Source organism: Phascolarctos cinereus, unplaced genomic scaffold (genome assembly GCF_003287225.1).
Source record: "Phascolarctos cinereus isolate Bilbo 61053 unplaced genomic scaffold, phaCin_HiC Scaffold_3;HRSCAF=262, whole genome shotgun sequence".
NCBI classification, from domain to species: domain Eukaryota; kingdom Metazoa; phylum Chordata; class Mammalia; order Diprotodontia; family Phascolarctidae; genus Phascolarctos; species Phascolarctos cinereus.
The window spans coordinates 112,772,919-112,795,956 of record NW_027555736.1 but is presented as its reverse complement, the minus strand read 5'-3'; the positions used below and the strand labels follow the sequence as shown (position 1 = coordinate 112,795,956).

At 40.6% G+C, this 23,038-nt stretch overlaps 1 protein-coding gene across 2 annotated transcripts in view; it reads right to left on the bottom strand.

Moving 5' to 3' along the window:
* Positions 1-23,038, bottom strand: part of ADAMTSL3 (ADAMTS like 3) — a 567,152-nt gene that overhangs the window by 16,260 nt on the left and 527,854 nt on the right. The window contains exons 24-28 of one of the 2 annotated variants that reach the window (XM_020966068.2): positions 20,238-20,420; positions 16,449-16,565; positions 5,993-6,179; positions 4,848-5,052; positions 3,770-3,882 (exon numbers count right to left, since the gene is read on the bottom strand). In XM_020966068.2, the coding sequence (XP_020821727.1) occupies positions 3,770-3,882; positions 4,848-5,052; positions 5,993-6,179; positions 16,449-16,565; positions 20,238-20,420 (805 nt within the window). The remainder of the gene's footprint in view (positions 1-3,769; positions 3,883-4,847; positions 5,053-5,992; positions 6,180-16,448; positions 16,566-20,237; positions 20,421-23,038) is intronic. The other variant, XM_020966078.2, reaches the window with a different exon arrangement.

Here is a 23,038-nt window from a genome sequence, read left to right as displayed (position 1 = left end):
CACTTAAGTCCTGGACCATTTCAGAACTGAATCCTCAATTGTAACAGTTATCTTGTTTTGCCACTAGATGGCGACTGTGCATTGGGTCAGCTTATATAGAAATTATTAGCAAGCTGTTCCATTAAAAGTAGGCGTTTACAATTTTAAAAGCTAGACATATTCACATTCCCACTAAGAACAACTTTATATTAACAAAACACATACTGCTGCGACTCGCTGTTAATATATGCAATTACAACTTCCTTCAGGGCAATTATCTAAGGAATTAGGACTCTAAGTGCCTCAAGCTCCTCTCTTCTATTATAACTATTCCTCTAGTTCACAATCAGGGTGGCTAGGTGGCGCCACAGTGCACAGTGCTGGGCCTGAAGTCAGGAAGACTCATCTTCCTCCGTTCAAATCTGGCCTCAGATACTTACTAGCTGTGTGACCCTGGGCAAATCACTTGACTCTGTTTGCCTCAGCTAGAGAAGGAAGTGGTAAACCACTCCAGTATCTCTGCCAAGAAAACCCCAAATGGCATCACAGGGTCAGACAGGTAAATAACAAAAAACTTACAATCTACCAGGCAACAACAATGTCCATGTAATTAAACTTACATATCCCCGTTGAAGCTCCTACCTTTGAAAATATACTGCCACAAAGTCCTGGTGTTCTTGCTTATTAGGACAAGTTCATAACTGTTTCTCAGTAAAAGCCAAGCCTCTACCTGTTTATGCTAGCAGGAGAATACTACCACAGACTTAGAGCTAGAAGGTACCTTAAAAGAAAAGCCACTTGTTAGATTGTCATTGCGAGCATTTCACACCTCAGAAACTGGAAAATGCTACAAATCACAGTTTGATTTACTGTTTTGTTGATTATCTAGACTTGAGAAAGTAATGGAGAAAATGTTGACAATACAGATTAAACTTAAAAGTGAAGCCTGCTTTTTGGAGAGCTGGTTGTTTAACATTTACCAGCACACCTCTGATTAAAAGCCATGAAACAAATATCCTTTTTCTAAAGATAAGGAAAATGAGGCCCAAAGAGTTTAAGCAGTTTGTTTAAAGTATGTTGTAAGGAGCAGTAGGTCTTTAACTTCAAATGCAGTATTCTTTTCACTATGTCATGTTCCTTCTAATTTCTTAATGTTGGCCTTGCAATTGTGTTCTTCTACTCAAATATGATCTAGGTATCTTCTCTGCTTCTCACTAATCAACAGAAAGGGACATGAATTCAAAGTACCAGATGCTTTTGATTCCTTAAGTATTTCCCCCACCTATCCATTCTGTTCTTCTGTTGTGTAGAACTACCAGGGTGGGGAACCTGCAGCCTCCAGGCCACATGTGGCCAGGTTCCCCACCCCTGAACTAGACCATATGGTCATAAACATGGACCCAAGACTTACAACTGTGACATTCACTGTTACTTTATAGGTTTGGCTTTCCAGGTCAGTTCTAAAGAGATTATTGCTTTTTCTCCTAAGAATTTTGCTTGCCTTTAAAACAAGTTAACTGTATGGTACTACTAGACACTGGGGATACTGGCAAAGGAAGAGGGAACAGCTGTGTACCTGAGAGGCTACATGGGGACATGGCAACTCTCAGCTACAGATAAGTCCCTGGGCACCTTCAGAAGTGTCAAGACGTTCCCTTAATGATGGCAATGGAGAGAAGGTATGGTAGTTGAGACAATTCCCTATATGAGTGACATTAGTGCAAAGATCCCTGGTGTGAATAAGAGAGGGAGAGAGAAAGAATATGGATGGTATGACTGAGTCATTGTGAGATTAGGAAATATATGGCAGACAGAGAGGCAAAGTACACAGCAACTGTATGTGAGTGGCTCTACCGCAGCAGAATGAACCTGGACATGACAGGATGTGACAGTACCAAAGGAAGTAGTCTAGTATCTAGGCTGAGGAAGATGATGTGGGTGATGAAATTTAGGGTGAGGGTGATTATGACTTTGTCCTGAGGGTGCTGAAATATAGAGGAAACACCCTCTAAACATTAGTCAGTCCTTTAGCCCTACAGAAACAACTCAGTCTAGCACCTAGTTAAAAGTAATAATTAGTTAAAATAGGAAAGCAAAGTCCTTCCACAGGAGATCCTCCACAGTCCAGGGTCACACTGCCATGAAACACCACCTTCCCTCCCCCACCACAATCCCTCCACTCCTATTGAGGAAAAGGTGTTGTCCTGGTGTCTCCTACCAATCTCCACTCACCTTCCCAACTCAATTTTCCTTTAAAAATTGTCTTGAGGGAATATTTTCTACTGCTTGCCCCTAGATTAAAGAATTGAAAGTTATGGCTCTGCCTACCACATAATGATAACACTTTGACAGTGAGGCTGAAAAACGTCCAAATAGATTCTGTATATTTGAATTTCACATTTCTGAGGGAGCTGTAGTCTCTAGATGGGGAGAAAAGGAGTGCCTGGGGAGGGGGAGGGAGCAAGCACCCAGAGCTCAGGGCATAAGTGAAATCAGCCTAAGTATGGGTGGGCCTGTGACAGATATATCACAGGAACAGAGGATTTGAGGGGTAGAAGACCTCAGAAGGCATCTCGTACAACCCTCTCATTTCACAGAGAAGAAAACTGAGTCCCGGAGAAGTGGTCTGACTAGTGCCTGAGGAAATGAAGACCTGGCTAACTGAGAGGGATATTAGGAAGCTTTTCCTCAGTGATATTTTAGCTTTCACTTAGACCGCCGCAGCTCCCGGGCTGTCAACAGCTTGTATTTCCTAATGCTGCTTCTCCTCTCTTAGCTCTGCTTGCCTCTCACACATAGATAGAAGCAGAAAAAAAAAGCCATTTATTGTGTCTCTTTGTTTACAAGCATAAACCCTGTAATTGTCTTTTTTGTACATGTCTAGGGAATGATTTTCTACTTTCTTAACCTGAGCTCTTTAAAGTCAATGCTATTACTTAGAATTCATATCAGATTACAAATTGCATCCTCAGTGCTTGGAGTAATGCACATCTTGGGCACCGCACAACAATAGGGCAGACAGAGTGTTCATGAGACAGATTTTAAAAACTCACATTTAACCAGAATACAACTGAGGTCCTTAATAAATGCTTGCTGGCCTGAATCATATTCACTTTGAAATGGGCCCATTGAAGTGATTACTCCCACAGGGTGGTCTCTATATCTTTTTTAATGTCTAAAGAAACTGCTGCTGAAGGAAAGAACAGTATTCTAAAAAGTGATTGTTCAGTATGAACTTTGTATTATAAAAAGATAAAGCAACTTTAAATCACTTCAATTTCAGCCATGGTACTATGGATAGACTGTTGCTTTGGGAGCCAGAGGACATGGATTTGAATTTCATTTCTACTTCTTTTTACCCACAGATACAACACACCCATACATATACATGCATGTGTTGTGTATATGTATACATGTGTGCATGCATGTATATATGCGTACCATACATACCTATAAATAGATATGTATTTATATCACACATACAAATATACATACATGTGTGTATATGTGTGCGTGTATCTATCTAAGCCTTGGAAGACTCCACATCCAGCACTCTATTCACTTTGTCCCATTGATTTCTAAGGAGAAATTCAAACTAACATTGCCATTTGACACCCATGTGACCTTGCACAAGTGACCTCTCTGAACCTCAGTGTCCTCATCTGTGAAATGAGGGTGTCAGATTTGATGAGCTCTAAGGTCCCTTCCAGTTCCAAACCAGTGCTCCTATGACAATTATGAACATCACCAGGAATAAGAGATTCGACCCATCTTGGCACATGGCTCGTACCTCTTTCTTTCATCACAGTCCATGTCAGATATTGCTGAGCCATTGGGATGCTGACAGAGCACAGGCAGACGCTGCATCTCCTGGGCATGGCCCAAACACTGTCCAGGCAAACACTGAAATTGAAAAATAAGCAATGTCCTAAAAAAGGTAAAAGCAAGTTAGCCTCCCATTAGTGTGTTGGTTAGCTGTTTGTGCTGAGTTTATAAGCATTGGAAATTATTAAAATTACATCATCCTCCGGGTCCATCAGGTTTCATATTAGATCAGCATTGTAGACACAATATATTTATCCCAATTCTTCCTTCTGCTTGGAAGATAGTAAGTGATCCCAAATACTCAATGTACAAATGTACAAACAAGTAGTGTGTGCTCTGGACTGTATAGCCTTGAACTGGAAGTGGGGAAAAAGAATGGCCAGATGAAAATTTTCCCATACAGAAGTGTCTTTATTGTCGCATCCCCTTAAAGGGGTATGCGTAAACAAAGAAGTAAATAAATACTTGTGTGATATAAATATATATTTATGTGAATCGTATATGTGGTAAGTGTATATGTATATGTGGTAAATGTATATGCATACACACATGTGCCACACACACATATGCTCCAAAGCACACACACAGAAACATGTGTGAATGTGTAATGTGTGTATATGTGTATATCATATACAATTTATTCCATAACAAATACATACACTTCAATACACATATATGCACATACACATATGATATATTTGCATGTATGTATATACACATCATATATACATGCACACAATTATTTATATCATGTAAATATACATTGTATACATGTACATGTTTATGTGTGCCTATAAGCCCTGGAAGACTTGAAGTTCAGGACTCTGTTCACTTTTCATTTTGATATACTGAGTTCTACAGATGAATTCAAATTTTAAAAACTCAATGGACATTAACTAAATATTCTCTATGTGCAGAGTACTGGGGAATATGAATATGAATAGGAATCGTCAGATCAGAAGATTATATTAATTAATACAGAGCGATTGAATTTTCTTCTACTGTTAACGAGACACAAAGTCATGAGAGAATGGATGGATTACCTGGCTCCCTAGCTGAACTTCCCATTCACCACAAGCTTGTCCCAAACAACGTTTTCTGCCCAAAGGTCGATCTTTATGGGCACAAGCACTTAGAGACATTGCCTGCACAATGCCACTGGCTTTTACTCGTTCACAAGTTATTTGGCGATGGCGAAATCCGTTACCACAAGACACAGAACATTCTGACCAGTTACTTGTCAGCCACCTAAGGAATATGAGACAAAACATTTCAATTTGGATGTTAGGGATGTGGTAGGGTCACAGAATGAAATGCTGCTTTTTTCAGAAGAAAAAAAACAGTAACTCTAAAAGCGTGAGGGGTCAAGAAATTAATTTCACTTTAAGACATGCTGAATGAACATTTACAAAATACACAGTATTGGGCTAGAAACTCAAGGCAATACAATAACAAATGAGGCATTGGTTCCTGTCCTCAAAGAGCTCCTAATCTAGTAAGAGAGACAAAGTGTGTATAGGAGTGATATCTGGTTCAGCCCCTTTGACAGATGGTGAAACAAAAATCCATAAAAGGGAAGCCTCCTAAGACCAAACAAATGGTTGCAGACTCAGCTTTAGTTCACAAGTCCCCTGAATCGTGGCAAGGGCTTCCAGAGGCAGTGGGTGCCCCCTCACTGGAGGCCACCAGGCAAATGCTGAAGGGTAAGTTGTCAGGGATGTTCTAGCAGGAATTCTCATTCAGATACGGGCTGGACTGGATGACCCCTGAGGTCCTTTCCAAGTCTGAGATGATCTGATCAGTAGGGTGAGAACAACGAAAAGACAACACAAGGACGGCAGATCAAACTTTGTTGAAATAGGTCTCTCTAGGCACCAGATGGTGAATGGTGAGCAATGAAGGCAGAAAAGTGGCTTCAGTTCCCTGAGAAATAAAAGTGCTGAGATTCTCCTTTTCTGTTTGAAGGGAGCTAAACTGATGTCCGCTTTAACATTCGAAAGCATTCCGTCAGTGACCAAACCACCTGGTAATTTCATTCTTAAATCTAAGTTTTAGAAAGATTCATAGTCTTTACATTGTGTCCTGGAGCCTCTCAGTGTGGGGGTGGGGTGGGGTGGGGGTGGAGGATGGGCTACCTGAAGAGGCTCTTTAAAAGAAAGAGTGAAAACAGACACAAGAGAAAATGCACCTTGGAGGGCAGTCTCTCCAGTTGCAGGGCTGGACCAGAGTCTGTGGCTTCCGGAGGTGATCACAAAAGGTCTCATTGACTTTTTGTCTTTTTGTCGTCATGCACTGGGGGCTCTGAATGCGGCTTCCCAGGTTGCCACAGGTAGCAGAGCAGTGTGTCCATTCACCAGGCTCCCAATTATATTCTGCTGAAAAAGGAGAAAGAAAAAGAAAGAAATATTGCCACAAACTCAACTTAGAAATAGTGACTGGGGGCTCACTATGCTATGGCCTATGGACATTTGGGGGACTGAATTTCCTATAAGTCTCCTTTACATAACAGGGTCTTAAGGATCAACAAAAGAAAGACATCTTTCCTCCCCCTCAAAAATGCAATTGTCTATTTTAAATATTATTCTCCTTCCCCTGCTTTCATGCATCTACACAGTCAGGTGCAGAAGCCAAATGGGGCCCACTGGAAGACATCCATGTTCTATTACCACAGAATGGGAAAGAGGGACTGTGGCGAGCCAACCAGATGTCCCAGAAAAATCCCAGAAGGTGTAGCTATTAACCACTGGACCTCCTACTCAGATATCTTGTCAGAACACAGGAAGGGGGAAAACTAGAGAGTTGCAACTTCTATTAAAGCCACTGTCCTGGGAAGGATTTGGAGGCAAATCCCATCTTCTTAGCCAGCAGCTCTCAGGATTTTAAGCATTGGACAACAGGACTCTGGGTTGGCCAAAGCCCATTGAATCAACAGAGACAATCTGGCTTATGAGGGGGCAACAGATATTAATGAGGCCTCAAAAACATAAAAAATTTTGGGGACTTCTAGCTCTATACAAACATGCAGCATAAATCCATTAAAAATAACTTGTATAAATCAAGGATATAATTCTTAACAGTAATCCTAAAGACACAGGAGTGTAAGCATTTCTACAAACAGGATGGAATGAGATCATCTCTCCTCAGGCCAGCTGGGCCTACCTTGCTTGACACAAGGCCACACAGGTTTCCCAGCTCCAAACCAAACTCAGAGAGAGGGAAAGGAAGAGGAAAGAGGAGAAAGAGAGAGAGGCTACTGCTTGCTCCTCATTCCAGAAAAGGGAGAAAGAGATAGAGGAGGGTGGAGGTAGTGCAATGTTGCTAGGGGTTTTTCTGCCTCTCAGGAGAGAAGTGGAATGGTGTTCACTAGGAGGGGAGAGAATGCTGAAAGAGCTGAGCTAGAGTCCTCTATCTACATCCCCAACTCCTTTCTACTACTTTAGGACTAGTCAGGCCATGTTTAGTTACTTTTCTTTCCCCAAGACTCTCTACACAGTCGGCTATGCCCCACTCCCCACTCCACTGAGAACTGGAAACAAAACCATCCTTTCTGCATTGTATGTTCTGTGATATGAAGATTATCGTAAAGGTGTTGCACCTCTGAACCAAGGAGGTCTAACATGTTAATAATAGAAAGTTTCTTCCTTAATCCAGTCATTCGAGTCACTGTTGTCTAAGAATCTGTAAAGTGCTTTCTATGTACCAATGTGCCAGGCACTGAGTTAAACACTAGGGATACAAGAAAAACAAAACTCGGTCCCCAAGGAGCTCATAATTTAATGGGGCAAGCCACAGTGTAGATAAAAGATGTGTACAGGGTAAACTGGATGCAATCTCAGAAGGAGGCGCTGAGAGGAACTAGGAAAGGCTTCTTGTAGAAGGGAGGGTTTGAGCTAAGACCTGAAGGAAAGCCAGGGAAGCCAGGAGGCAAAGACAAGGATTCTACAAGGCATAAGAAAGAGCTAGTGAAAAGTCAGGAAATGGAGCATTGTGTCAGAAGATTATCACAAAGGCCAGTGTCACTGGACTGTCGCGTACACGTACCGTACTGTAGAGTACATGGAGTGAAGTCAAAGTAGAAGAAGACTGGAAAGGTAAGAAGGGACCAGGTTGGGAAGGGCTTAAAACCCCAAAAGAGAATTTGATCTTGGAGGTAATAGGAAGCCACTAGAATTTAATGAGTTGAGGAATGACACAGTCAGAGCTGAGCGTTAGGAAGACCACTTTGGCATTCAATTGGAGAATGCACTGGAGTGGGGAGAGAATTAAGACAAGAACACTAACCAGAAGACTACTGCAATAGTCCAGGCACGAGGAGTTGAGGGTCTGCCAAGAAGTTAGAAGGTAAGGATTTATCATTTGATAGTTACCACATTGCAGAGATAGGGTTATTTTGGGATCCATAGGAATAATTTAAAAATTGGCCAACATCTTGTCCATTTTAATTTCTATATTTAGTAGCAGTTGCTCTTTAAATGAGTAATTTGATGAAAAACTATGTGCCACACCTAGAGAGGAAAGAAACAGACAACCCACAGAACTTATAACTTCTAATGAAGTTTGTTGGAGGGTTTTTCCCCCTAGCAAGCAGAGGTCTCAGGAGAACTGGAGAGAGGACTGTATTGCTTCAGTTCCTCTGGTTCTTGAGTTAGGGCTCTACTAGCCATCTGGGCAGCACAGGGCCATGCAGTCTTGGATTAACTAGTTAGGGGGAGGGGAGATCCCCGATGGCTCACAGGGGTCACAGCACCAAAGATGAGTCCATAGCTTTTGCCATTTATTTAGAAGAGGTTCAACATCTGAAAACCATCAGAAATGTTTTAATTTTCTAGTTCCCAAGGATTCTAGAGAAGTGATTACTTAGATGGGATAGCACACTTAAGATGAAACTGCTCATCATTCTTAACACTATTCAGGATGCTGAAACCTATTATCTACAAAACTCATTCATTTTATGAAGAACTTAACAAGATCCTCCAAACTAAATCAACATATTCCTTGAAACTCAGTGACTTCAGTATTCCAACTAAGCACAGATCAGAAGAATAAACACTCTTTTTGAATATATGGTTCAGGATTAAGAAAAGAAAGAGACCAAACCATTGTAAAATACCAAGATGATTCATGACTGTATGCTCTTGATTTTCAATAATAAAATTAATTTGACAGAATTTAAGCTCCTTGAGGGGAAGGGGCTATTTGAATTTGGTCTTTGTAGACCTGGTGCCTAGAATATAGTAGGCACCTAAGAGGCGCTTACTGATTAGTTGGTTGAAGAGAATTAGGAGACATTCTGAGAGTACCATATTATATCGTAAATAGTGAAACTGACTGTAATTTAGTTGGAAAAGGACCGAGTAAAAGCATGATCATTTAAGAATCAGTTAGCCATGTACTATAAGCTCACTGACTAATTAGAGTAGGGATCCTTAACCTATTTTGTATCATAGGTCTCATTGGCAGTTTAGTAAAGCTTATGGATCCCTTCCCAGAATACTGCTTTTAAATAACTGAAGGAAATGGTAAATTTCACTTAGAGGTTACTGAAAATAAGGATGTAATTTTTTTCATATTGAAGTTCCTGGACCCTCTGAAATCTATCCATAGACCCCAGATTAATAAATCCTGAATAAGAACAAAGTCAAGGTGAACATCAATTTAGGAATTGGAATAAAAAAGTGAAAAGGAGACACCAGCTGAAATTACAGTAGCTCTAGTCTGACCTACTTAAACAAACTAGAGTGTAAGCTCTTTGAGGGCAGAGAAAGTTTTTGCCTTTCTTTGTATCCAGTGGTTGACACATAAGTACTTAATGCTTGTCACTTGAATGTTTGTTGATTTGATTTCATTTGAGTTGAGAGGAACATTCGCATGATTTTTGGAAACTCAGAGACATCTCAGCAGTTGGGGTTACCAGAGAAGATAGTGACAAGCAACAGACTATATGGGCAAGTAGAATAAACTATAAGTTACAAGTGGAGTATCTTATCATTCTTTAATCTGTAAACAGCTAGCTCGCTGTCAAGGGGAAGAGGCTAAACTTCACAAGGGTATTAACATTAGGCAGGAAAGGGTCTCAATATATCGATAGAGCTATGTATAAATATTTGTATGAATGTATACAAGCCACGTGAATTTCTTTCTATCCATCAAGAATGGCACTTACAGTTATAAAAACTCTACAAAGCAAACATATCCTTATTTACGTTACAAAAAGGGAAATGGCAGCTACTCACCATAGTTTAGCTGACACCAACACCATTGCCACTGGCAGGGTCCTGACCCTTCTGCAGAGGATGCTTTAAATAGTTTTGACTTTCAAAAATGGCCAACAGGTAGAGCAGGATTGTGGGGCATTTTAAACAGGCAACAGATTTACCAGAAAGAGTGACTGCAGGCTAATGATCATTCTAATATTGAACTAAAATAAGCTTCATATTAATGGATTGGAAAATAATTATAGGAACAGATTAAAAAAAAACTGGTTAAATCCTGTTGAAGTAACAAGCAGGAAATGTGAAAAACTATTTGAATTATGTGTTTTAATTAACTTCTGTGAAAAGTCTATTGGAAGTCTGTTGTCCAGTCGCTTTCCAATTGTGTCTGATGCTTTGTGACCCTAGTTGGAGTTTTCCTGGCAAAGATACTGAAGTGGTTTGCCATTTCTTTCTCCAGTTCATTTTACAGATGAGGAAATTGAGGCCAATAGGGTTAAGTGATGTGGCCAGGGTCACACATCGAGTAAGTATTTGAGGCTACATTTGAACTCAGGTCTTCCTGACTCCAGGCTCACACCCTATCAGCTGTGCTCAGTAGGAGATAAAGAGCAGGGACTGCTGATGAACATCAGAAGATATGAGGAAAAGGAGACTGCATCAGGACCTAGGCATCACTGTGTACTAAGCCCATAAGCAAGTAAGACAGAGAGAAAAGCTAACTTAACCAACAATAGTTCCTATTTTAAGAGCATTTTTAGGTTTTTAAAGCTCTTTCCTGCACAGAAGCACCAGAGACAAATAGTCTAAGTATTTTCCATTGTCGAGGATGTTCACGTTTCATTTAACCTTAGAAAGAACCAGAGAAAGGGGCCTACCCAGAGTCACTGTGTTAAAAATGAATCATATTGAAGCAGCTAGGTGGCGCAGTGGATAGAGCACTGGCCTTGGAGTCAGGAGGACCTGAGTTCAAATCCGGCCTCAGACACATAACACTTACTAGCTGTATGACTTGGGGCAAGTCACTTAACCCCATTGCCTAGCAAAAAAAAAAAAAAAGAAAAGAATCATATTCACTTTTCCATGATATGCCCAGGAATATGTATTCTCCCCACTTGTCCCAAACTAATGCACTTCATAAGAATGAATGCAGTGACTCTCTGTGCATTTAAGTATGTCTGTGTGTGACATCACATGTATACACATACCCATTCAAACTAAGAAAGGCTCTTACACATATTTTCAGACTGATAAAGTCTCTAAGTTTAGCAGATGAATGCTGGCTAATGGATCTTTGAAACCAGAAGGAATGTCCATGAGGGTTGGTGTTAACACCCCCTCAAGACCTGTGAATCAGCATTGATGAAGAGCCTAGCCTGCCACTATGCTGGGTACTGGGCATACAAAGACAGCTCCTAGCCTCGAAAGAGTTTGCATTCTACTTTGTAATGCTCATTCTGACATCATTAATTTCATAAGATGAGAGTTTAGTCCGAGGAAGAAGGGCCAGATATTAGGGTGACTCCAGGTGTATCCAGAAATACAATTCAATTCAAATCTTACTTTTGCCAGATCAGTCCATTCACTCCTAATCTAAATGACAGGTTTTGTGCCTTAAAGTGTCTAAATAATTTGCCATTGAGAACATTGAGCAAAATGAGGTGAAAAATGGGGATTTTCTTTAGAAATTAGATGCTAATCACTTCCAATAATTATAGTTCTTATAGTCAGTCACCATTCCAAATGATTTTTCCCTTCTCTTCTGACACTTGGTACCAGATGAGGTACTACATGATGCTGACAGATTTTTATGTGATCACAGAAGGAGCCAGATTTAGCTGTAATAACCAAAAATAATTGATAGCTACCAGCTGTGTCCACAGTCTCCCTCAAACAGCACATAATGAATTCTTTAGCTTATTGTTTTTCAGGCTTTCTTTCTTAGTTCTGAGTTTTTTGTTTTAAGCTGCATAAAGGGCTATTTGCAAAGTAGAAACAGTTACATTTATTGACTGTCACTGTGGCCTGGAGATTGTTTATTTAAGTACAGCAGCACCTGCATCCCACCAGGGCAATCCCCTTGCCTTGCCCACTTTAGGTGAGGCTCTCTCTGGTTTCTTCATCTCTTTAAAAATTCTTAAATGATGAGCCATTTGAGGGTTCAGAGTACATCATGATAAGTATTAATAACCCGAGGATTTTTATTAAAATTACCCAATAACATGGTATTATGATAGGCATCTGGAGATCTTTGCAACCTAGCTGCTTGTCTTTGGGCATCAGGGGTGGGACGGTGAGAACCTGCCGCCAGATTCCAGGATTCGACTCCCAGGAGGACTAGGTTTGGGGCTCTTGGTTTTTGGTTTGGGGAAGGAAGGAAAGCAGGGGATGTGGTGTGAAGGAGAAGGAGACTGGGACTTGAAGGATGTAGGATCCCCGATCAAAATCATTTGCTGAGCGCATTCTACCAAGTGAAGGTTAATTGGGATCAACTAGACTAGAGTGTCAGATCTATGCATCATTCTCACCTTAGTGTCAAAGCTTCTTTAATCAGATCAATACCTAGTTGAGAAGTCTCAATGAATGGGAGTTGTTTTGGAGGTGTGGGTGAGGAGAGGGGGTAAGTGTTGCTTGCTCCAGGTGACAGAGCGTCTTGGGACTGGGTTGAGTTCAGAGCATAGTGATTATTAATAAGGAGATGGAGGAGGGGGTATGTCCGTATGGTGGTGGTGGTGGTGGTGGGGACAACAACAAAGGAGGGCTGCTGACAGCAAGAATTTAAGCATCATCACCAGGGTAGCTGAAGCCAGGGTCCAAGGCTCCAAGGAACTGGAGACTCAGCAAGAATAGGAGGGTGAAGGGAGTCCTATGTGGTAATTTTTTATTCCACAGACTACTGGATGTTTTTTGTTTTTCTCCATTGGTATAAACGTTTGGAATACTGGGGCTGCTGAGCTTGAAAACCAGGAGGCAAGAATAGAAAGAGGAGGCCCTGGAGCTATGTGCCAGCTTGGACTGAACCCCCATTCTTATACCATCTTCTTATTCATTCTCACATGGAGACAGATGTTTTCAGGGATCCCTATGATTGTAATGGCTTTCCAACTCAAGCTTCTTTTATATCTGGAGAAGGCAGTGGGGATGACAATGAGGAGGTCCCTTTCATAAGTGTTGGAGGGTAGGAAATACCTAACTTACAGGGGGTGTACACATGAGGGTCCAGTGTGGACATGGCCAGAGAAAGAGTAAGGTGTAACACAACTGTATGTTTTCTTCTCCTTTTGGTAAATAGCTCTCAAGGGAGTATTTGAGCTACCAAGGACAGCTTCAGAATTCAAGCTCCTGGATGCAGGCCTCTGCAAACTGCTGTGTTCCAAAGCACTTTACCAGTCTATAACCAGCAGGTATCATTAGAAAGCACAGAGGTACCAGCAATAGGCTATTTTAGCTTTTTGATTAAAATAGTCATGGAATAAAATAAGGTATTCTTATCATTTAAAAGTTCCAAGATACCAAAAATGTGTTTACATTTTGTAAGAGATACACATGTCTGGGACGCAATAATTAGCCCTCTTCCTTTATTATTTGGTACAAATCCTTATTTATCTGGTAAAACAAATGAGTTAAATACAAAAATAAACTAGAATCTTCAGAGCAGCCAACAGATTTCACCTCTCAAACCTCTTACCAGAGATACAAACAATCTAAATGGTTTGAGATGGGTTTTCCTCTCTTTCCTCTTCCCACTTAATAAGCAGTAGCAGCAGTAGTAATAATAGCAACTGACATATGGTGTACCTATGGTTACAGAACATTTTACATACACAATCTCATTTGGTCCTCACAAAAGTTCTGTGAGGAAGGCAAGGTATTGAACTGGAAAAAAGCTTAGAGTTCATACAGATCTTCTTTTAATCAACTGCTACCTCTTAGGGAGGGCTTTCCTGGTTCCTCCAGTTGTTACTGCTCTGCTCCAACCAATGAAATTATTTTGTATTAACTCTGTATTAACCAATCAATTGTACAGACTTATCTATTATTTCCTCCCATTAGAATGTAAACTTCTTGAGGACAGAGATCGTTTATTGTCTTTGCATGCTGGGTACCTAGTACACACAGTGTGTGAATGTTTAGTGAATGAATGAATCAAGCCTCAGTTCCACCATTTCTTAGCATTGTGACTTTGGGCAAGTTACAATTTCTCTGAGCTCCTATTTCCTCACCTGAAAAACAGGAACATTGGCCTTATTCCCTCAACATCATAGCAAGGATAAAAATGAGCTAATGGATTTGGTTTTTTGTGTACCATAAACTATGCAATTCAATTCAGCAAACATTTATTAAACATCTGTCATCCTGATTTTTCACATAATGCAATAATACTCAGAGAAACAAACTAACCCATCCTATGTCACCCAGCTAGTAAGTAGTAGCACAGAAACTTGAACACAGATCTTCTAATTATGTTCAGAGAAGAGAATAAAGGTACTTATAAATAATAGTAGGATGTTGAAAGTGTTTGGGGGAAAAACTGTAAATAAAACAATAAAAGAGCAGGGCATGCATTTCTTAGTAAACCTTCAATGCTGGCATTTCTCTAAGGAGAAAGTGGCTTTGAGCCATTGAACAACTGACATTTGTATTGTCTAATGAATTACTGAGGGACAAAAGTTACTTCCAGTGCCGAACCCTAGCCAAGGGACTTTCCCTCATGTCCCTGATGTTCTCAATGGTTTAGTCTTTGAAGAATCAACACATGGAGACTCTATAATGTGACTGCCTAGGACGTCCTCCAAACCAACAATACTGCAAGAGCTTTATGACTGTGGTTGCTGTTCCACATGTTCTCTTCCTTTCTTTTAGAGTTCATGGACAGATGCAATGCATTCTTCCACACACAAAACTAATTTTATCAAACAGAGATGTTCAACAGTTGTGCCTATCATTCAAAAATGGTCACTAGATATACTGTTTCACTCCTTTTGCTTTTGATGGCTATACATGAACCCACAAAATCCCACTGAATCCACAGCTCCCAAAAGACTTTATGGCATTCTACATGACCTTGCTTGATGCACCTTTCTTGCCAAAGCCCTACTGAATTTACTACCCTTATAGCTTGACACCCTTTCACACTCTTATTCTCGCTGTACTACCTACCCAAGTCTTTGCTGCCAAACCAAAAGTCTTTGTTAGCCATTGTTGTGTGTTTTCTTTGCAAGGTGGGAGAGTAAAGTCTACAACGTGTAAAACATGGCACAAGAAATCAGAGTACTTAATTGCTAATTGTCTCATCTTGAATCAAGCTAGGGAGAGTAGTCTAGTCTTCTTGAGATTATCTTTGTTTAAGAGAAAGGCATCATATAGCTGTTTTCTTCTAAGCTATCCCACAACTCTTTCTTCTATTTACTTTCTAATTTGCCTTACTGATATCACTGATAGAATTATAAGAAGCATCCTTCTCCACACTCAGTTGGAAGTGAATGCCTTTATTCGGCACTGTCTTAACATGCCACCAATATGCCCTCATGTGATTAACACATCACAATATATCTTTCCCACCAAGGGGATGCAGAAATATATAGATAACTACGTGTTGTTAAAGACTACATCCATCACCAGTTCACCTTAAAATTTATAAGAAAATTACACTTTAGAACACAGTAGGCTCATTTAACCTGAAATCAGTGGGTAAAAACTTCATTGTGAATCTTATCCTTCATTGTGAATAGTCTCATTTATTGGGAAAACCACTTGTTTGCTGCAATTTGCTATAAAGACATTGCTGATCAGGTCCAAAGCTTCATCCTAGAAAATCTGGCTGAAAAGCTATATTTTGATTGAAGGAAAGGCAGTCACTGTTTAGAGCCAACTTCGATCCATCTATATGTTGACGTTGGGGTCAGAAGACCTGCATGTAAGTCCTGGCCCCACCACTTATTAGCTGTTTATTTCTCTGAGCTTCCGTATTCTTATCTGTAGACAGTACAAATATTCTTACCCTATCTCCTGACAGATTGTTGTGAAGATCAAATGAGAAAATGGACATGAAAGCCCTTTGTAATTATAAAGTACTACATATATGTCAATTATTACTTAGGGGTACAGATTGGGATTAGACCTATGATTTGGGTGAGGAAACTCAAGCAATTCAGGTCAGTCCCTCTTCTGAAACTTATAGTTCTAGAGACTTGCCTAGAGCTCTGAGAAGTTAAAATGACTGGTGTACGGTCACACTGCCAGAATGTGTTCGATGTGACACTTGAACTCAGGTCTTCTTGGCTCCTAGGCCAGCTCTCTATACACTATTCCACACTTTCTGTTATTATTTAGTCATTATTAAATGCTAAATACTTAGGAGAGTCTTTTAGCCTAATGTAATTTTGGTTGAAAATACCGTGCTGAAAAGAGCAAAGAATAAAAATAACTCACCTATATGGAGCATCTGTCCAGTTGTCACACTGATACTTGTACTGATGTTGGATGCCATTAGAACATGTTTCTTGTTCCCTTTGGGCAAATTAACTTTCATGTCTGGATACCTTGGTTCTGAAGAATAAAATGTACTTTGTACTATATTTTATTATTATTTAAATGTTGCTAATATATTGTTCTAGCCTGAAATTCTTACTCCTACTAACTTGCTAGATAACAACCTTTACTCATCATTCTGAACATTTACAGAAAACTCACCCATTAGTTCATGGTACCACATACACTAGGCATGATAAAGTATACACAGTGTGGATAAGATGCTGACTCTGGGAGCAGAGTGTTGTCTATGCTCCAAATATTCTTCCTGACAGAGTTCAAGTTCCTTCAGGGCAGAGATTTGTCCTTTTTTCCCCCCCTTTGTATCCTTACTACAGTATCTTATACACATTGGGCATTTCATTTCAATTAAATTCAATAAGCATTTCATTATGTGCATATTATATGCAAGGCATCATGCTATGTGCTAGGAATACAGAAATAAAAATGAAATAATCTCTGTTCTCAAGTGGCTTAAATGTTTATCAAAGCAAGTGGGGAGTAGAGTGGTTTGTATCAGAAAACTGCTATAAATTCATGTGCACCATTGTAACTCTCTCCTTGACTGAATATGAGAGCCATGGATTATACCACATTGTTTAATACTGTGACTTGTCTTAGAGTCAGTATTGCATCGTGTGTAGTGGGCTACTCTTGGAATCAGGAAGACCTGAGTTCAAATCCTGCCTCAGACACTCACCAACTGTGTGACCAAAGGCAAATCATTTAACTTCTTGGAGTATCAGTTTTGTCATCTATAAAATGCAGAGAATAATACCTGTAGTACCTATCTTAAAGGTTTATTTTCAGGTTCAAAAGTGTTAATATTTGTAAGGTACACTTTAAACCACTATTTAAACATCAATGTCGGTTGTTATTGAAGGTTATGTATAGAATGGGGGAAAGGAGAATATTTGGCATCTCAGCCCATTTTTCTCAAGTGGAGTAAGGAATCAGTATGTGTTTACAAAGTATCTTGTTCTATACATATCACTCGCCTGAGATATAAGAATTACACATATGTAGAGAAAACAAGGATAAGAAAAGAGACCCTTTTATGAAGATGGACCTACAAGAAAAGGTGGTAGAATGCAAAGATGAAAGAACAAAATCATGGATAGGAAAGGTCCTTGGCCAGTTTGTGAAACTGGTTAAGGGTCTTTGGCAACCGTTTCTCATATTACCTTTTGGCCACATATTCCCTTAATGATCTGTCTTTTTCCTTCTCCTACCTCAGGTACCTAGTTAGCCAGTACTTTATCCCCTGCCTCTATAAAGCACCCCTCCCTTCTATATTGTGGAGCTCTCCCCCTTTCCCAAGCCAACATTCTATGACCTGAACATTTCTTCTTTCCTCTTCTTATCACAACTCACCTGTCTCTCATACTCTCTGTATCTTAAGCTTAGCCTGCTGTCAAGAATGAAAGCAATTTGATCTGGTAATTCACAATACACTCCATTCAACTCATTAGCCTTGAGATTTAATGCCACCTTAAGTTACTCCTTCAAAAAGTGACCCATCCTGGTGTTTTCTCCTGTCTCTGTGTCTTCATGTGTAAAATACAGATAATAGTTTTGACATGAACATTAAGGAGGTTTGAAGACTTAATCAGTAATTATTCAGGACCTACTTCACGCTAAGAGGAATTTTGCCTGCTGGCTGTCCTCCATGCCTGGAATGCTCTGCCCTCTCCCCTTCCTGCCTCCCAGTTTCCTTAGTTTCCTTCAAGACTTAGCGCAAAGCCTCCCTTATGTAGAAGGCCTTTCTCAGTCATTTCAGAGGCTAATGCCTTCTCTTTTTCAAATCACCTTCAGTCTTCTCTCTCTCTCTGTCTCTCTCTCTCTCTGTCTCTCTCTCTCCCCCTCCCTCCCTCCCTCTCTCTCTCCATCTCTCTCTCTCTCTGTCTCTCTCTCTCTGTCTCTCTGTCTCTCTCTGTCTCTGTCTCTCTCTCTCTCTCTCTCTCTCTCTCTCTTCTCTCTCTCTCTCCTCTCTCCTCTCTCTCTCTCTCTCTCTCTCTCTCTCTCTCTCTCTCTCCTCTCTCTCTCTCTCTCTCTCTCTCTCCTCTCTCCTCTCTCTCTCTCTCTCTCTCCTCTCTCTCCCCTCTCTCCCTCTTCTCTCCCCCTCTCCTTCACTCCTCCCCCACCTCTCTCTCTCTCTCTTTCTCTCTCTCCCTCTTCTCTCCCCCCTCCTTCACTCCTCCACCTCTCTCTCTCTCTCCTCTCTCTCTCTGTCTTTCTCTCTGTCTCTCTCTCTCCTTTCCTCTCTCTCTCTTCCCCCCTCCTCTCTTTCTCCCCCTCCCCCCTCCTCTCTCTCTTTCCCTCTCTCTCCCCCTCTTTTCTCTCTCTCTCCCTCTTCTCTCTCCCTCTCCTTCACTGCCCCCCACCTCTCCTCTCCTCTCTCTCTCCCTCTCTCTCTCTCCCTCTTCTCTCCCATCTCCTTCACTGCTCCCCCCCTCCATCTCTCTCTCCTTCTCTCTCTCTCTCTCTCTCTCTCTCTCTCTCTCTCTCTCTCTCTCTCTCTCTCTCCCTTTCTCTCTCTCTCTCTCCCTCTTCTCTCCCCCTCTCCTTCACTGCTCCCCCCCTCTCCCTCTCTCTCTCTCTCTCTCTCTCTCTCTCTCTCTCTCTCTCTCTCTCTCTCCCTTTCTCTCTCTCTCTCCCTCTTCCCTCTTCTCCCCTCTCCTCACTGTCCCCCACCTCTCTCTCTCTCTCTCTCTCTCTCTCTCTCTCTCTCTCTCTCTCTCTCTCTCTCTCTCTCTCTGTCTCTCTCTGTCTCTCTCTGTCTCTCTCTCATTCTAATCCTCCCATTAGAATGCATACTACTTAAGATCAGGCACTTATCTCTCTACCACCTACCTCCCCAACACTTAGCACGCAGCCTGGCACATAGTAAGTGCTTAAAAAATACTGAATGATTGGTTGATTGATTGCTTAATAAATGCTTCCTGCTGACTGAGAACAGCTCTCTGACTTCAAGGAGGTGACAATTTAATTGGGATGATGCTAACACACAATAACAATAAAAGCAATTACTATTATTACAGCTAACATTTTTATAGTGCTTTAAGGTTTGCAAAGTATTTTACGTATATTATTTCAGACAGCAGTAAATGGGAGGAGATAATAAAATGTTAAAATAGAAGTGCTCTGAGAGATTAGAGATCAAAACACACCAGAATGGTCAGGAAAGTTTTCATAGAAGAGAGAGGAATCAAGCTAGGACTTCCAGACACGCAGAGAAGCAGGGGGAACACAGTCTAGGCTAGGGAAACTCAAAGTTATGCATTAGTATGTGGTACATGCACTAGAGTAAAGGGCCTAAAAAGAGTAGAACATTTGTTTTGGAGAGTAGTGGTGAATGAAGCAGGATAGCTAGGATAGATCCAGGTCATGAAAGGCCTGGAGAACCAGGCAGAGGAGTTTTAGACTTGATTTAGTAAGCAAGAAGCAGAGGAGCAACACACTAAAAGCAACATGTTGTAAGAGAGCTGGTAAAACGTCCATAGGAAATACTACTCAGACACTGCATAAGAGCTAGATGGGTTATTTGGCAAGGACTACAACAATAACATGCCTTTCAGTGATCATTCCCAAACTTCTGGACAAAAACAGGAATACAACTCCCCCTATAGTAAAAAAAAAAATCGTTAAATGTCATGCAATCATGAAAAACAATGAAAATAACACACTTACCCGACAAGTGAAGAAGAGATGATGCCATTGCTTTTCCAAGGCCATTGGTAGCTGTGCACACATATGTTCCTTCATTTTCAAGTGAAACATTCTTCAGCAATAGGGACCCATTGAAAAGCAAGAAAGCATTGTCACTGAGGGATCCTCCTCTTTTTAACCAAGTAATATTAGGCTGAGGAACACCTTAAAAACAAAAACAAACAAGCCAAAAATATCCCTTTAATGATCAACAAACATAATGTGCCAAATCATTCAATCACTGTCATTGACACAATGAGGGCATGGATCTACCAAGTACCCAGGGCTACCAAATACCCCAGTGCCTAGCACATAGGGCAATAAAATCAGATTTAGAGATGACAGCCCAACTCTCTCATATTACAGATGAAGAAAGTCAGGTTCAAGTAAAGTGACTTGCTCAAGGAGACACAGCCGAGTAGGTAAAGTATTTAACAAATCCTTGTTGATTGACTGATTCTGGAACTTATGAGCTCATGTTTGCCATTCCTCCTTATGTCCAAACAACCAGACCCCTGGCTCATCCTACCAACTTTTTAGCTTCGTTGTTGGGTGGCTGTGTTCCTGTGGGATCCAGCCTGTAAGTCAGATGGTGCATTTATTGTTTCTCATCATTGACTCATGACCTGTCCAAAGCCACCCACGGACTTTGGGGGGGGAGGCAGAGTGCTACATCTGTGTCATGTGACTGTACCAGAGGAGTCGATGCTAGGTGACCATCAGCTTTTGCTCACTGCTCTTTATCGAGGTCAATATTCTGATATGTAGATCACTACAAGAAGTATTACAGACTTGGAAACTTCGGCCTGATCTTTCTGGGTGCTTCATTATTGGTCAAGGCTGAGAATGTGGATGAAACGAATCCAGGCCATTTTCTGGTTCACTCTTGGTTCATTCTGTTATCCTTTCAAAGGTAATAACTGAGGTATTTCCTGGAATATTAGGTATTATGGCTAAAAGTCCATAGATATTTAAGGATTAAGTCTGAGCAGTGGAGACCTCTTTTCTCTAGGAATTTGGTTATATAACAGTTTAGAATAGGGGTCAGCAAACTACAGCCCTCATAGGCCACCTGTTTTTGTATGACCTATGGTCTGAGCGGCTAGACTTGGTGTGTGGGCTGGAGTTTGCCAACCTCTGGTTTAGAAGAATGAAAAAAAGTCATGATTTTCATGGTTTAGTCAAATTTATACATACATAAACATATATATGTTTATGTAAATGTATATTTGCATATGTACATACATATACACACATATACATGTATGTATGTGCACGTAGTTTTATGATATTAAAAATTACCAACTTTCAAATGCTTAATCTGCATTGTAGAAACAATTCACAGCATTTTTTCACATGAAAAGTACAAATGCCCCAATAACCTGGGAACCCCAAACAATAGCTTGTACTTCAAAACTCAAATCCAGTTTACTCTTAATTAAAGGGGGAAGGACCTGGTTCTAGTGCTCATACCACCACTGGTGCATGTCACGTGACCTCTCTGGGTCTCAGCTGCCAAGGGGGAAAATAGAGATATTAGTACTAGCTTTGTGGAAACCAGGAGTGGGGAACCTGTGGCCTAGAGGCCCTCAAGTGCAGCCCTTTGACTGAATCCAAACTTTACAGAACAAATTTCACTTGAGGACCTAGAGGGCCACAGGTTCCCCACCCCTGGTCTAAACTCTAAATTTTATTTTATTTTTTTATTTGTTTGTTTTTTGGTTAGGCAATGGCATTAAGTGACTTGCCCAGGGTTACACAGCTAGTGAGTGTTATGTGTCTGAGACTGGATTTGAACTCAGGTCCTCCTGAATCCAGGGCTGGTGAGCTATCCACTGTGCCACCTAAACTGCCCCTAAACTCTAAATTTTAAAGGTAATGGGCTTGACTAAATGAGTTCTTGAGATCCCTTCCAGCACAGAGCTATAGACGTGTGTTTGTTTTTATCTCCTTCCTACATTATCTGAGGATACATTTTCAATCCGAAGCCAGCTGCTCTTGCTCTATATGTAGTCTTTTCCTGAGTTACGTTCTCCTACTGACCAGCTACTGAGAAATTACTGACTAGTTCTACTATGAACTTCTACAACATGTAATTGAGAATGTAAATCTAATGGAAAAGAACAATGCTATTTCCCAATGACAAAACTGTATGTCTTTATGGTGTACATTGACAATATATTCTTCCTATAGCAAAAAACCCCAGCATTTTGGCAGAAGTTCTTTCATTTATTCCTATTTTGGAATCTGTGATCACACAGACTATTAGTGAAGAAAGGGATGTGTCAAACAAGTGAATTGTGAAAGCAAACTCTCTTATGGGAGCTTTTACAACCCACTCAACTCTTTAGCAGAGACATAAAAATTAATATACCAATTTTAAAGCAGTTATCTATCAACAAAAGTCGGACCCATATTTTGTTAACCAAGTTCCAGTAATGAAGTCTGATTCCATGCTTGAATGAATCTGTCACTTCACTGATGTGGCCACTTCTGCCACAGGTACAGAACATAACCCATCCAAGATTCTTATCCTAGGAAGGTTCTGACCATGCCCTTCCACTCTGCTAGAGACCTTGTTTTAGGCTTTTTAACTTGTGGTAGGCACCAATGTGGTACTCCAAGTGTCAACCTAGTATTCCTTGCTCTCATTAAATGTACCTGAAAGCAAAGATATTCTAGTTTAATTTTCACATAATTTAATCATGTTAATTATAGTCATTAGAATTTATCTCATTTATTTAGCACTTTAGGTTTACAAATACTTTTTCTCACAACATCCC